This window comes from Triticum urartu, chromosome 5A, assembly GCF_056163025.1.
Source record: "Triticum urartu cultivar PI428250 chromosome 5A, HENAU_Tu73, whole genome shotgun sequence".
NCBI classification, from domain to species: domain Eukaryota; kingdom Viridiplantae; phylum Streptophyta; class Magnoliopsida; order Poales; family Poaceae; genus Triticum; species Triticum urartu.
In genome coordinates, this window is record NC_141877.1 from 551,366,214 (window position 1) to 551,378,818 (window position 12,605).

Genomic DNA, 12,605 nt, shown 5'->3' on the forward strand with positions numbered 1-12,605 from the left:
ATTTGCCACTTTACCTTGAATGACATTTGGATATAAAATCTTTGTTGATCCATCATATAACATCCATCAGTTTCACGTTTTACATTAAGGACATGGGTGCTACATATAAACGTCCATTTAGTCTTTATGGGAGGCTTAGCTTTTTGCACCCCATGATGCTGCATTCTTATATGGTTCAGTATATAACCGAATGCAAATCAACTGGGTAATAAATGTATTGCATTTTCTAGGTAAGGTTATTGAGGATGGTTGAAGTGACCTGCACTAGCCAAACCAAATCCTAATACAGACATGTTCAAGCAAGGTGATTGTTTTCAAGCAATTAAATAACAAACTAGCGATCAAGGGGTTTATTCAGACGCCTTTTATATGCATGGACGTTAGCTAGCTAGCTGCATACACTTCCCATATGCCTCTTTCTCACTTCATGCATATCACTCGCTCATGATCTATGTACTCACTCACAAACTGATTCAGAAATTAACTTAGGTTTTCCTTAGGTTACTCACAATATGAAAGTATCATGCATATAGGAATATATGTCTCAGTAGAGACCTTGAACTTTCTGGGGGATAGGCGCCGTGATGGCCTCGTCCAGCTTCTTGCTGCTCTCATTGGAGCCTAGCCCGAAATGAATGTTTGGGAAATGCGCCCACTGAAATAGAAATAGGCAGAGTTATATAAATTCACAGTAGTTTTTCATATCAATTGTTTCTGGAGAGATTCAGCATAGATATGGATTTTAGTAATAAATACTAGGATCCGGACCCCTCTGAAAGTATTTGAATATTTTTAAACATAGATAATCTGAATTATGCCATAATTTTCCGTGTGTGTTCAAACATGCCCTAGAAATGGCGCAGTTATATGCTGTAGTGTATGATATGGCAAAAGCAAATGGTAGAGCACCATGTAATATCTAGCAATTAATATGTTGTTTCTTTAATCAGCTGTAACGTGTAATTCTTACACCAGAAGGATTCTAATGCCAGTAACACTATGGGTAAATTTTTTGTGGTCGATCTTAGCACCCCTAAAAGTTTTTTTATACTTTTCATAGCTGGTTTATTCTCTCTGTTACTCTATGTGTAGATCAAATTTGAATTTGAAATTCTGTAGGATTATAGACACCTATCACATTTTTTTAAAATCGCAACTTTTTATGGATGCTACCGTGCAGTGGTAGCATGGTACCGCCCCAAAACTAGAACATTTCTCTACACAAGACATACATTGAAACTCCTATAAGATCAATATGCATAAATGATCAACTGTGAAGTATTATGACATGCACATGTGTGAAACAGTGGTAGTAAAATAATAGCCTATGTGTTATGCAAAAAATGTACTAACATTCTTTGCTGCGGTGCTGAAGGCTTCTCTGTGGCTTATGTCAGGGTTGTTTGTTTTTATCCTTCGTATCTCCTCCCTGCAATTGATGTGCCAAAATCGAATTATTAGTACAACGCAGCGCAGCTTAATTGTTGTCAGTGCAAGCTTGGAATTGATTGATTAAAGCTTACTTAATAAATCGGTTATACGCTGAAGGAACCCGCTGCCTCTTCTCAGGAGCTGCTGTATGCATGTAAAGGTTCACCAATATAAACTTAATCAGGAGCTAACACTTTACATGTATATTACTCTCAAATCCATCACTGAATATTATGCAAATACGAAGTTATTTACTTTCCCTTTCATGAATATATAGTTACATTCTGCGGTACAATGTTATTTGGTTCTGAATGACAAAGCTATGAACTCCTATACGAGGTATATATAGAGTTATTTTCCACAGAGGTATGCCCATCATACATCTTGAATGGCAATGCCAAGTTTCTTAAATAAATTAAGTAATGCTGTATGGGATATCTAAATTTCATTTCTCTATTCCTTTTCCATATAGAGCTGCGTTCCTGTTTTGTTTCTAAATATCAAGCACGTGAGATGTTTCAATACAATATTGTAGTTTTCACAACAACAAAAATACAATATAGTAGTTAACCAACACCGACCTACCATGCATTAAGTTTTTTATTTTCTGAATTAGTATCACTGTAGAACAGAAAGGCGCGCATATCTCATCGTAAATATGTAATATCTCCAACTTCCTAAAACTGTAGAAGGAACACCTATCTTAGTTTTGAAGTCGGTTTTTGCCACACCGCGGGACAATGTGGGTGTTGGAACTTGCCCTCAGGATCAATCACATCAAATCACGACGAACACGCACATGAAAAACTCTGGCCAAAATCACGACGGTGTTACAACTTGATAGAACAAAGCATAGCCGGCTGGTGCGTATACACACACACACACAGCCAACACCACCGTAAACTAAGTCCTAATCAGACCCAAACTACTAAACCTACTCAGACACAACCAGGATACAATTCCTAACCGGACTCTCTAATCACCGGTTACCTTGAATACTATTGCACTGCCTATAGGAGACGTAGGAACTAGTCCTACACAACACACTAGCTAATCCTAACACGGACACAGCCTAACACAACACGCTAGTCCTACACGGTGAATCAAATAGATTTGATTCGCGTTATAAGAGTAAAAATTCTGCGGGTCCTTTCCGCTCTAATCAGATAAAGGGGGATTTCTCTAGTCAACCAGGAAGATCATGAAAAATAGACCAATTTGATTTCATTGTCATTCCATTTCCCTAATATGTGGTTCTGAATGCATTAGGCGGAGCCCTTTTTTCTATTAAAATTCGTTCAAAACAAGGACTTTGAGCCTTCTTATGGACTATATCTTACCTCGTACAGGACCAAGGCATGTACTACATGCGTGTTGCCCAATACTAGCATAGTCCAAACTAAAACTAACTAATTAACCTGCTAGAGAAGATTATTGCTAACAGTAGGTTAGTTTATCGTAGGTTGCATGAACAATTTAAGCCGATATATCACCAGCTCTGTCTCTCACATTCGGTCTAACTAGGGGCGACAATCTTCACTTTTCGATGCTCTTCTGGAGATCAACTGCCGAGTGCCGACACATGACCAATGAAACCATTATATCCATGCGGCAAAAACACTCTCTAAAACCAGTCAAAGAATATATATTTTTGCACTGGTTTCACAAGTTAGCTTCAGAGTCCATCATGGTGTAATCTTCAGACCATAGTAATTCATCTATTTATGTTGGTCAAGAGGGCAAAAAACAAAGTTTTGGTTCACAAACTAAAACGTACAAATAGAACATATATATATGCATTGGTCTTACGTCTCATGTGGAGCATATGCTCTTGGTCACTTTTTGTTGAGAACATCATTGGCATCCGGTATTTAGAAGATGTGCCATAGTCCGGGTAATTTCCACGAAAGCTGATATTGTGGGCCTTGAAATTCTCCTGTCACCAAGTCAAGTAATTAAGTTAATTCATTAAGTTGAAGCATCATTATGGAGATGAAACCCAGAAGAACATTAGGCTAAAGCATCATTTTTGTTGTTGTAAAAATGGATTCATACTTCATAGTATATTTAACTTTCAGTATAGCACACCATATAATACAAAGTAACATATGTTAACAGTACAAACTGTGCAAGACTCTTGCTCAAAATCAGTAAAACTAGAACGACGAACCGTGCATGCACGACACTAAAGATGTGCCATTCTTCCATGTGAGCTTTAATACTCTTTCCTGTGAGCAAACAGTGTGCATGCTGTAGTTTGTCTTTACTGTATAAAGTGTTGAAGCATGACATGACCCATGCATGCACGCTGGCTTTTCTCTCCTACAAAGCTAGAGTATCAGTTAGGGTAAGCTATGCTAGGAGTTTCGTTTGGCATCTACTACATGCCTCTCCCTTCCAGTAGGAGTACTTACCATTCTTTCTACCCCCTATGGTAACACAGATACAAGCAATGCAGTAGTAATTAATTATACGGGTAACATGTGAAATGAGGAATTTCTGAAAAATTTGTACACACTAGGCATGATAATTTTATCTGCAAGACTAGCATATCTATATCATTTTTGTATAAGAGTGATCTAATTAACGATGCCAACCATTACAACTGCTTTGAAAAGTACGCGTAAAGTTCATGAAATATTAGTACTATTCATGTCAACCTGGGAATGATCTTGCACAGGTGGCGACTGGATTAATCCCCTCAAGTTCACCGACAGCAGGCTCGTGCAGTGCCCGCAACGGACGGTGACGATGTTCAGCATGCTATTACTTGGAACACTGACCTGCAGATTGATCATATGTAAGGGGACACAGTTGTTGGGTTTCCTGAGTTAACTAAAGCTGTAAAGAATATGGGCAACTGAAGAAAATTACTAGTTGAAACCAAACAGCAAAACAAGACAAACAAAAAGGAAGAAACATAAGAACAAAATGACCAGCTCTCTCTGTGGATGAAGTAACAAATGCTAAATTCCAAAGAAACATTTTCAAAAGGCTGGAGCAGATCTACACACTCATATATGTTGATATGCACACAGCCATAGCTTTTTGCTCTCTGAACATAACCAGGATTTCTCTCTCTCTCTCTCTCTCTCTCTCTCTCTCTCTCTCTCCCTCTTTAATTAACTCCTGCCTGCTGTAAAACAGTCGCTCTCCATGACTTTTATCAGGGCTCTGCAACCTGCAAGCAGCTGGACCAAATCAGAACTAGGGCATCCTTTTCCAATGCCTGCCAATTGGTTGCCACCTTGCCCTTTCCATTTTCTTTTCAGATTTCCTTGTTGAGTGCCCTGGCCTGCAACCAAACCACAACCTGAAGAAGGACCATGTCCTAGCCGTGCTCACTTTGTTTGATTCCTCACAGCCTTCTTTTCTGGGGGCACTCACTCCCATAAGAATGACTAGTATAACCAAGTGAGCCAAATGCATCTGCAAATGATTGTGTTTGCTGTTGCTCGCATGAAGGGAGTTGGCTCAAATCACACTCCATATCTTGAGGTGCTTTTTTCGAGAAAAATGTGTGCACCTGCAAATCACACCCCATCTCATGCTCTCTCTCTCCCCCATTATTGTAGAGAAGCACAAATACTATACATCCTGAGGGCGTTTCCTTAGAAAAAAAACTGATAATGAGTTAAAATTGTCACACATGCATGCATGCTCTTCTAGTACCATCATTTCTGCTCCATGCTCAGTTCAGTGCAAAAAGGATTAAAGATCACAGCAAGAAACACTGTACTGTAGGAAAGAGAGGAAGATGACAGCGACGGTTCATGCAGAAGGCACTTCACGCGCGCTAGCTAGCCTTAGCTCACGCTCAAGCATACACTGTGCATGGTACAGCTCGTAGTGGGGCATGCAGGTGTGTGAATGTCTGTCAACAAGCTAGATCCATCTCTCCTTTTGAGCTAGCTCTCAAGGGGAGGGGGGAGAGAGAGAGAGAGACGATGATCGAAGACGGCATGCACCTGGAGAGGCGGATAAAGGCAACATCTTGTGGAATTATTTCAGGATGAACATCAAATGATCAGTTTAACGTTCAGATTTGGTGGGTGGGAGATTTATCAGCTGACCGGATCTCTTTTTCATCCTGATTGCTAGAGACCAAGACGGCATTACTTCAATGTCGAAGTTCATATTGATAGTACTTGTACCAAGCATCTGCACATATGGACGAACCACACACTGAAGAGATATTGATAGCACTTGTCGCCTATGCAGAAGCTGAGTGGAATAGGTACAAACACACTAATGATCGATGGCAAGGACAAACTAAATCCCAAAATAAGGGAGGGGGGAATCTGAGGTCTCAAGCTCCTCTGTCAGTAGTAGTACTAGTTGCAGTAAATTTTGACAAGTTTCATGCATCACTGCAAGGTGCAAACAGAAAAACAAAAGGACATGGAGAGTGAGAGAGGCAGGTCTTCCAATAAGTCCTTCGAATCAAGCTCGGATTTATAACCATCAATTTTCCAATTTAGATTCGCTTTTATTTACTTCTACTTCCACTTCGACATCTGATAAACTCTTCCACACAAAACCAAGGAACAAAGCACTTTGTAAACATGACAGAAGAAAAACCAAGGAAATCAACCGAGACAAAGCACAGCTGCACAGGAGCATGGAGAAGAGGAAAATAAATATGAGGACAGGAAGCATCCCTTGCTTGGAATTTCTTGCTGGCAACTGGCAACTCACTAGCTAGCACAGTATGCCACTGTTCCTCTATTCCAATAAATAAGTGAATACAAGGTGTCTTGATGTTGCGAAGGCATTAATTCTAGCGTAAACTAATACTCCCGCGGAAAAACGTGACTTGGTTCAGATGAATAAAAAATACCCAAACAAGTGATTAAATTGAGATCAATAACTTGATCCCAGCAACATTACCCCAACATTGAATTGCTACTGAGATCATTAACTAATTAAACTTGCTAGCTTTTACAAATTATATTGACACAAATATTGTAATTTCGCAGGTCTTTGTGTGCTTTGTGTTTAAGGTGAGGAGGGAGACATGAGATGGTTGAGCAAATTTTAAATAACAAATACATCAGTTAATAATACGCCGAAACTACGTTGTTATTGCATGCTCCGTCTTGCAAATTCAAGTAGAAGAAAAGTATACGCACAAAACCCATAAATTGCTTTAGATAGTTAGTTAGAATCAAAACCATTAGAAGACATTAGAAGCGATGGTGCTCTATAAGCCATGTAGTGCTTGTTCTTGGAAAAGAAAACAACTAATATGCACAGTAGTACACAGCTGCAGCACAATAGGTCATGAAAGCTAGCAAGAAATCCACAAGTTCGAGAGACAATGAAAGCTAGCCATATCTTGACTAATCTTCCCATTATCCGTCGCAAAAAAATAATAATCTTCCCAGTAAAAAGAAGAGACCATGAGGGGATACGTATCGGAGAAAATTAAGAAGCAACAATTGGATGATGCCCTAATTAACGCAGATTCAGGATTGACTCAGCGATATCAAATCAGACACACCCATGTACAGGGTGGACTAACTCAACTCAAGAGAGCCATGCGTATGTGCAGATGTCCATAGATTCGATGAGAAGATTGCAAGAAGAGAAGCGGTTCGATCTGTTCTGACGATTATGTGTTGGCCTTGGCTCTCTTTTCAAAATCCTAACGAATTAACAAACAGAAAGTAGGGAAAGCAAGAAAACTCTTGAGCTGCATGCGGGCGGCGAGCAGAACAAAAGCAGCCCCCCGGCCGGCGAAAGGAAGGAGAAACAAATCATAAATCTCTCTCTGAAGCCTTTTCCAGCAAATCTTTGAAAAAGGACAAAATCCAGCAAGAAACTCGATAGATCGTATAGAGTTACTAGTTGCACGCATCTCTCCTGCTTGTAGATCTGCGCATGAAAGAGATGGAGGGAAGGGGAGATTACCGCGAGAATTGTGTTGCAGAAGTTGCAGTGCACGTAGCAGACATGCTCCGGCGGAGCGATCTGTGCCGACATTATTTCCCTTGCGGACGTAGCAAGATACCTCCGCGAATAAAAGAAGGGGAGGGGGGAGAGGATGAGGAAGACGAAAGAAGGAAGATGGAGAGAAGAAGAAGGAGAAGTGAAGGACCACGTACTAGTGGCCACAGTGCCGTCTGATATTTATATCAGTACAACGTGTAAATACAGAAATGTAGAGAGAGAGAGAGAGGGAGGGAGAGAGAGAGAGAGGGAGAGAGAGAGAGAGGAGCTTGCTAGTGGTGCAAGCAGGAGCGGGAGGTGTGCGTGTGGGGGACGCTTTTTGCTGGTGTCGCCCTCCATCGCAAGGACAGTTGATGACGGTGGAAATGCAAATATCACTATTAATTATTTTAGCAAGAAAATAACACTAGTATTGAAGTTGGGAACTCCCTCTTTGTGCCCATGGAAGGACGGGCTAGGTAAATTTCGTACCGTCTTCCATTTTGCAACACAAATCTTCACCGGCTAAATCCGACGACATTGTTTTGCAGCAGTTTTTTTTTTTTTAAAAAAGAGGGGGCTCCCCGGCCTCTGCATCAGAGTGATGCATACGGTCTTCTTATTAACCAAATAAAGCAGTGCCAACATTGTTTCAAGGTCTCCAAAAGTAATAAAAAAGCAGAGAAGGCTCACACAGAGCCCAGCAAGGCTAGAAACACCAACTAGGCACGAAAAGACGCCACAACCGGCTGGCTAAAAATAAATAGATAAACTAGTTGCCTATCATATTACATGACCGCCATTCAAACCGGTTGAAGATATCCCGAGCTACCATCTCCCAACGGAAAGATCGAGTAACCAAAAGCTTTCTGGCCTCCATCGGAGTGAGTAGCGACCACGAACGGATCAGTGCCGTGGTTCGGAAGATAACCTGCAAAAAACGGATACGTGATATTCTGTTAAAAACCAAATCATTTCTGCAAGTCCAGATAGTCCACAGCAAAGCGCAAACTCCAACCCGAATGTGTCTCGCTAAGTCAGGCTCAATCCCATTAAGCCATGTCCCAAATAATGCGTTGACAGAATTCGGTGGATTGATATTAAAAGCAATGTGGACCGTCCGCCAAAGGACTTTGGCCAACGGGCAATCAAAAAAGAGGTGTCTGATTGTCTCATCCCGATCACAGAAACTACACCTTGTAGGTCCTGTCCAATTACGCTTTATCAAGTTGTCTTTGGTTAAAATCACTTGTTTATGAACAAACCACATAAACACTTTTATTTTCAAAGGAACTTTGACAATCCAAACATGCTTGGATGTAGGAATGGAGTTCGAATTAATAACATCAATATACATTGATTTAACTGTGAATACTCCAGACTTAGTCAGTTTCCAGCGTAATTCATCGGGTTGTTGAGAAAGCTGAACGTCCATCAGTCTCAAAACTAGACGGAGCCATTCTTCTCAATGATTGCCTGCTAGCGACCGTCGAAACTGAATATTAAGGGGGATAGGTTGAAATACCGATGCGACGAACACCTCACGTCGTCGGACAATACGGTACAAAGACGGATATTGGATGGCCAAGGGTGTATCGCCGAGCCAAGTATCCTCCCAGAAACGTGTACTAGCACCGTTTCCAACAACAAACTTCATCCTATTAAGCAAAGATTGTTTGACTTTCATCAGTCCTTTCCAAAAAGGTGAATCAGTCGGCCTGACTGTGGCCTGGGACAAAGTTTTTGTCTGGAGGTAGTTGCTTCGAAGGATTTGAGCCCACATAGCATCATTCTCCGATGAGAGCTTCCACAGCCACTTGCTAAGAAGGCATCTGTTCTTGACTTTTAGATTCTCAATACCAAGACCCCCTTGGTCTTTCAGTCTACAAATGATATCCCATTTAGCAAGCCGATATTTTCTTTTAAACTCATCACCCTGCCAAAAGAAACGCGATCGATAAAAGTCCAGTCTTTTCCTAACACCAACTGGGACCTCAAAGAACGATAGGAGAAACATAGGCATACTCGTGAGCACCGAATTTATCAGGATTAATCGGCCTCCGTATGACATGAGCTTACCCTTCCAGCAACTCAGTTTCTTCTCAAATCGGTCCTCTATGCACTTCCATTCTCTGTTTGTCAGCCTACGATGGTGTATTGGAATACCTAGGTAAGAGAAGGGTAACTCTCCCAACTCGCACCCAAACAATTGCCTATAAGCCTCCTGTTCTTCTTTGGCTCTACCAAAACAGAACAGCTCGCTCTTATGAAAGTTAATCTTTAACCCAGTCAATTGTTCAAATAGGCATAACACAAGCTTCATATTTCTCGCCTTGGTCAAGTCATGCTCCATAAAGATAATTGTATCATCGGCGTACTGAAGGATGGATACACCTCCATCAACAAGATGAGGTACCAATCCACCTACTTGACCATTTTCCTTAGCCCTTCCTATCAAAATTGCTAACATATCCACCACAATGTTAAACAGGATAGGGGACATCGAATCTCCTTGTCTTAGGCCCTTATGTGTTTGGAAGTAATGACCTATATCATCATTTACTTTAATTCCCACACTACTTTTTTGCGTAAATGATTCAACCTGTCGGCGCCAGGCTTCATCAAAACCTTTCATACGCAATGACTGTTGGAGGAATGGCCATTTGACCTTATCGTACGCTTTCTCGAAATCCACCTTAAAAATTACTCCATCTAATTTTTTGGAGTGGATTTCATGGAGCGTTTCATGCAGGACGACCACCCCTTCAAGGATATTTCTGTCGGGCATGAAAGCAGTTTGGGATTGTTGCACCACACAATGCGCAATCTGTGTGAGCCTATTAGTCCCGACCTTGGTGAAGATTTTGAAACTAACATTGAGGAGGAAGATCGGCCTGAACTGCTCAATTCTCACAGCATCCGTTTTCTTAGGAAGCAGTGTGATAGTTCCAAAATTCAAGTGAAATAAGTGAAGCTGTCCAGAGAACAGATCGTGGAACATAGGTAGTAAATCCCCCTTAATAATGTGCCAGCACTTTTTATAGAACTCGACCGGGAATCCATCCGGTCCGGGCGCCTTATTGTTTTTCATCTGTGCAATAGCATCAAACACCTCCTTCTCTGAAAACGGGGCAACCAGAATATCATTGTCGGCAGCCGATAGTTGAGGCACATCCTCAGTCCTGGACTCATCGAGGGACACACAATTATCCCCCGGAGGTCCAAATAACTGCCTATAATACTCGGTAATATATGTTTTTAGGTTATCCTGTCCTAAAATCGTGCCCTCATCTTGTTCAAGTTGGAAAATACGCTTCTTTCTGTGCTTACCATTAGCAATCAAATGAAAGAATTGAGTATTAGCGTCCCCTTGGACCACTTTGCGGACTTTAGCTCGCAAAGCTCACTTCAATTCTTCTTCACGGAGAAGTTCTTTCAACCTCTTCTCCGCCTCAGTTTTAACCTGGAGCTCAGCTGGCAGCAAAATCGTGGATTCGGCCTTTATGTCTAGGGCCTGTATAAGAGAGAGGAGTCTATCCTTTTCAATCTTATACACACCACTGAGGTGTTTAGCCCAACCTCGTAAGAAGCTTCTCAAATGCCTAATCTTATTATGCCAACGCTCGACTGCAGCCGTACCTCATGCACCCCTAGCCCATTCGCTGGCAATCAGGTCCAAAAAGCCCTCGCGTTCGAACCATGACATCTCGAAAGAGAAGGTGTTCTTGTTACCCACGTGGTTCGGCTCCCCTGAGTCCAGGAACAAGGGTGTGTGATCGGATATTCCCCGCGAGAGAGCTTGCACCGTAACTAGAGGGAACTTTTGTTCCCACTCCACGCTCGTGAGAACTCGATCAAGTTTTTCGTAGGTTGGGTTTGGCAGAGCATTAGCCCAGGTAAACTTTCTACCCGAAAGCTATGTCTCCCTCAGATCTAAGCTTTCAATAATGGTATTGAACATAAACGACCACCTGCCGTCAAAGTTATCATTATTCTTCTCCTCTCTCCTCCTAATGATATTGAAATCACCCGCAATTAAAATTGGGAGCTGTTCTGACCCACAGATTTGAACAAGGTCCGCCAGAAACTCCGGTTTAAGCTCGGGCTGTGCGGCACCATAAACCGCCACCAAAGCCCAGTTGAAACCATCTACTTTAGACCTGACTCAAAACTTAACCGCGAAGTCGCCCATTACTACACTTCGGACTTCAAGCGAATCGCATCTCACACCTAGCAAGATACCACCTGATCTTCCTCGCGGAGGGAGGCAATGCCAATCGAAATCAATACCACCTGCAAGAGAGGATAGGAACTGGGGCGCAAAGTTTTCTCTACCAGTCTCCGATAGAGCAATGAAGTCTAAACACTTCTCTAGAGATGCCTCAGCAAGAAACCTTCTTTTAGCCAAGTCCTTTAGACCTCTGCTATTCCAAAAGATTCCTTTCATATTTCGTCGTGGAATTTTTTAGTAGTCCGAATCCTAGCACTCCTACGAACTGCAGAATCGGGATAGATCTTCCGTTTCCACTTGCGCTTTTGTTTACTAGGCTCTGACGCCCGGTCCTCATAACCGGGTTGAACGATACTTCCATCGGCAGTCTCTAGGGGCACATCATCGTCCTCAGACTCATGATTGGGGGGTGCTAGATCCGCACACAAAGTATTGAGCACTCTAACCCCTAACGCATCAATCTCATCATCATTCATCGGTTTAACCGCTGCAAGATTACGAATAGTCTCTAAGGCACGCTCCGCCTCCAAATCTAACAGGTCATTCACCGAATTGGAAATCTCACTATCATTAGCACCTAGTGAAACTCCTAATTGGTTTGCATTATTTATAATCTCCTCATTAGAAAAATACAATAAAGAATTAGATATGTTGACGGACATACCAGAAGAGATCGCAGCCTCCTGAAGCTTGGCCGCCCTCATAGCGCACCGCTGCTGCATATCATAAACCTCCGGGAGCTCGTGGAAACGAGCACTCATCCGTATCCCCGTCGATGCGGGGTCCGGGATCCCGCCAAAAGCAACGACCTCCTCCCTAGTGAAGCCTCATGCTGAGTCCCTCAAAGGGTCAACCGAGGTTACCGGAGGAGGCGGCTGCGGGCTCCCAAGCCCCTCAGACAAATACCCCACGCCGGGGTCCACCTCCACGGGTACGACAGGAGAGGGAATGGCGGGGGCCGCCTGCCCGCTGCCTCCCCCCCCCACCGGCGCAGAGTGGAGCGCCATCGGCG

The 12,605-nt window shown here is 42.4% G+C and overlaps 1 protein-coding gene across 2 annotated transcripts; it reads right to left on the reverse strand.

Moving 5' to 3' along the window:
• Positions 1-294: 294 nt before the first annotated feature.
• Positions 295-7,585, reverse strand: LOC125510491 (protein YABBY 2). 2 transcript variants are annotated; one of them, XM_048675690.1, is made up of 6 exons: positions 7,345-7,585; positions 4,092-4,214; positions 3,241-3,367; positions 1,524-1,572; positions 1,354-1,429; positions 295-655 (listed from the first exon to the last, which is right to left on the reverse strand). In XM_048675690.1, exons 1-6 carry the CDS (start codon positions 7,414-7,416, stop codon positions 545-547), a joined length of 558 nt encoding a protein of 185 aa, XP_048531647.1. In that variant the 5' UTR covers positions 7,417-7,585; the 3' UTR covers positions 295-544. The 2 variants fall into 2 exon arrangements, with proteins under 2 accessions (XP_048531647.1, XP_048531646.1); XM_048675689.1 differs by having other exon boundaries at positions 1,524-1,575.
• Positions 7,586-12,605: the final 5,020 nt, after the last annotated feature.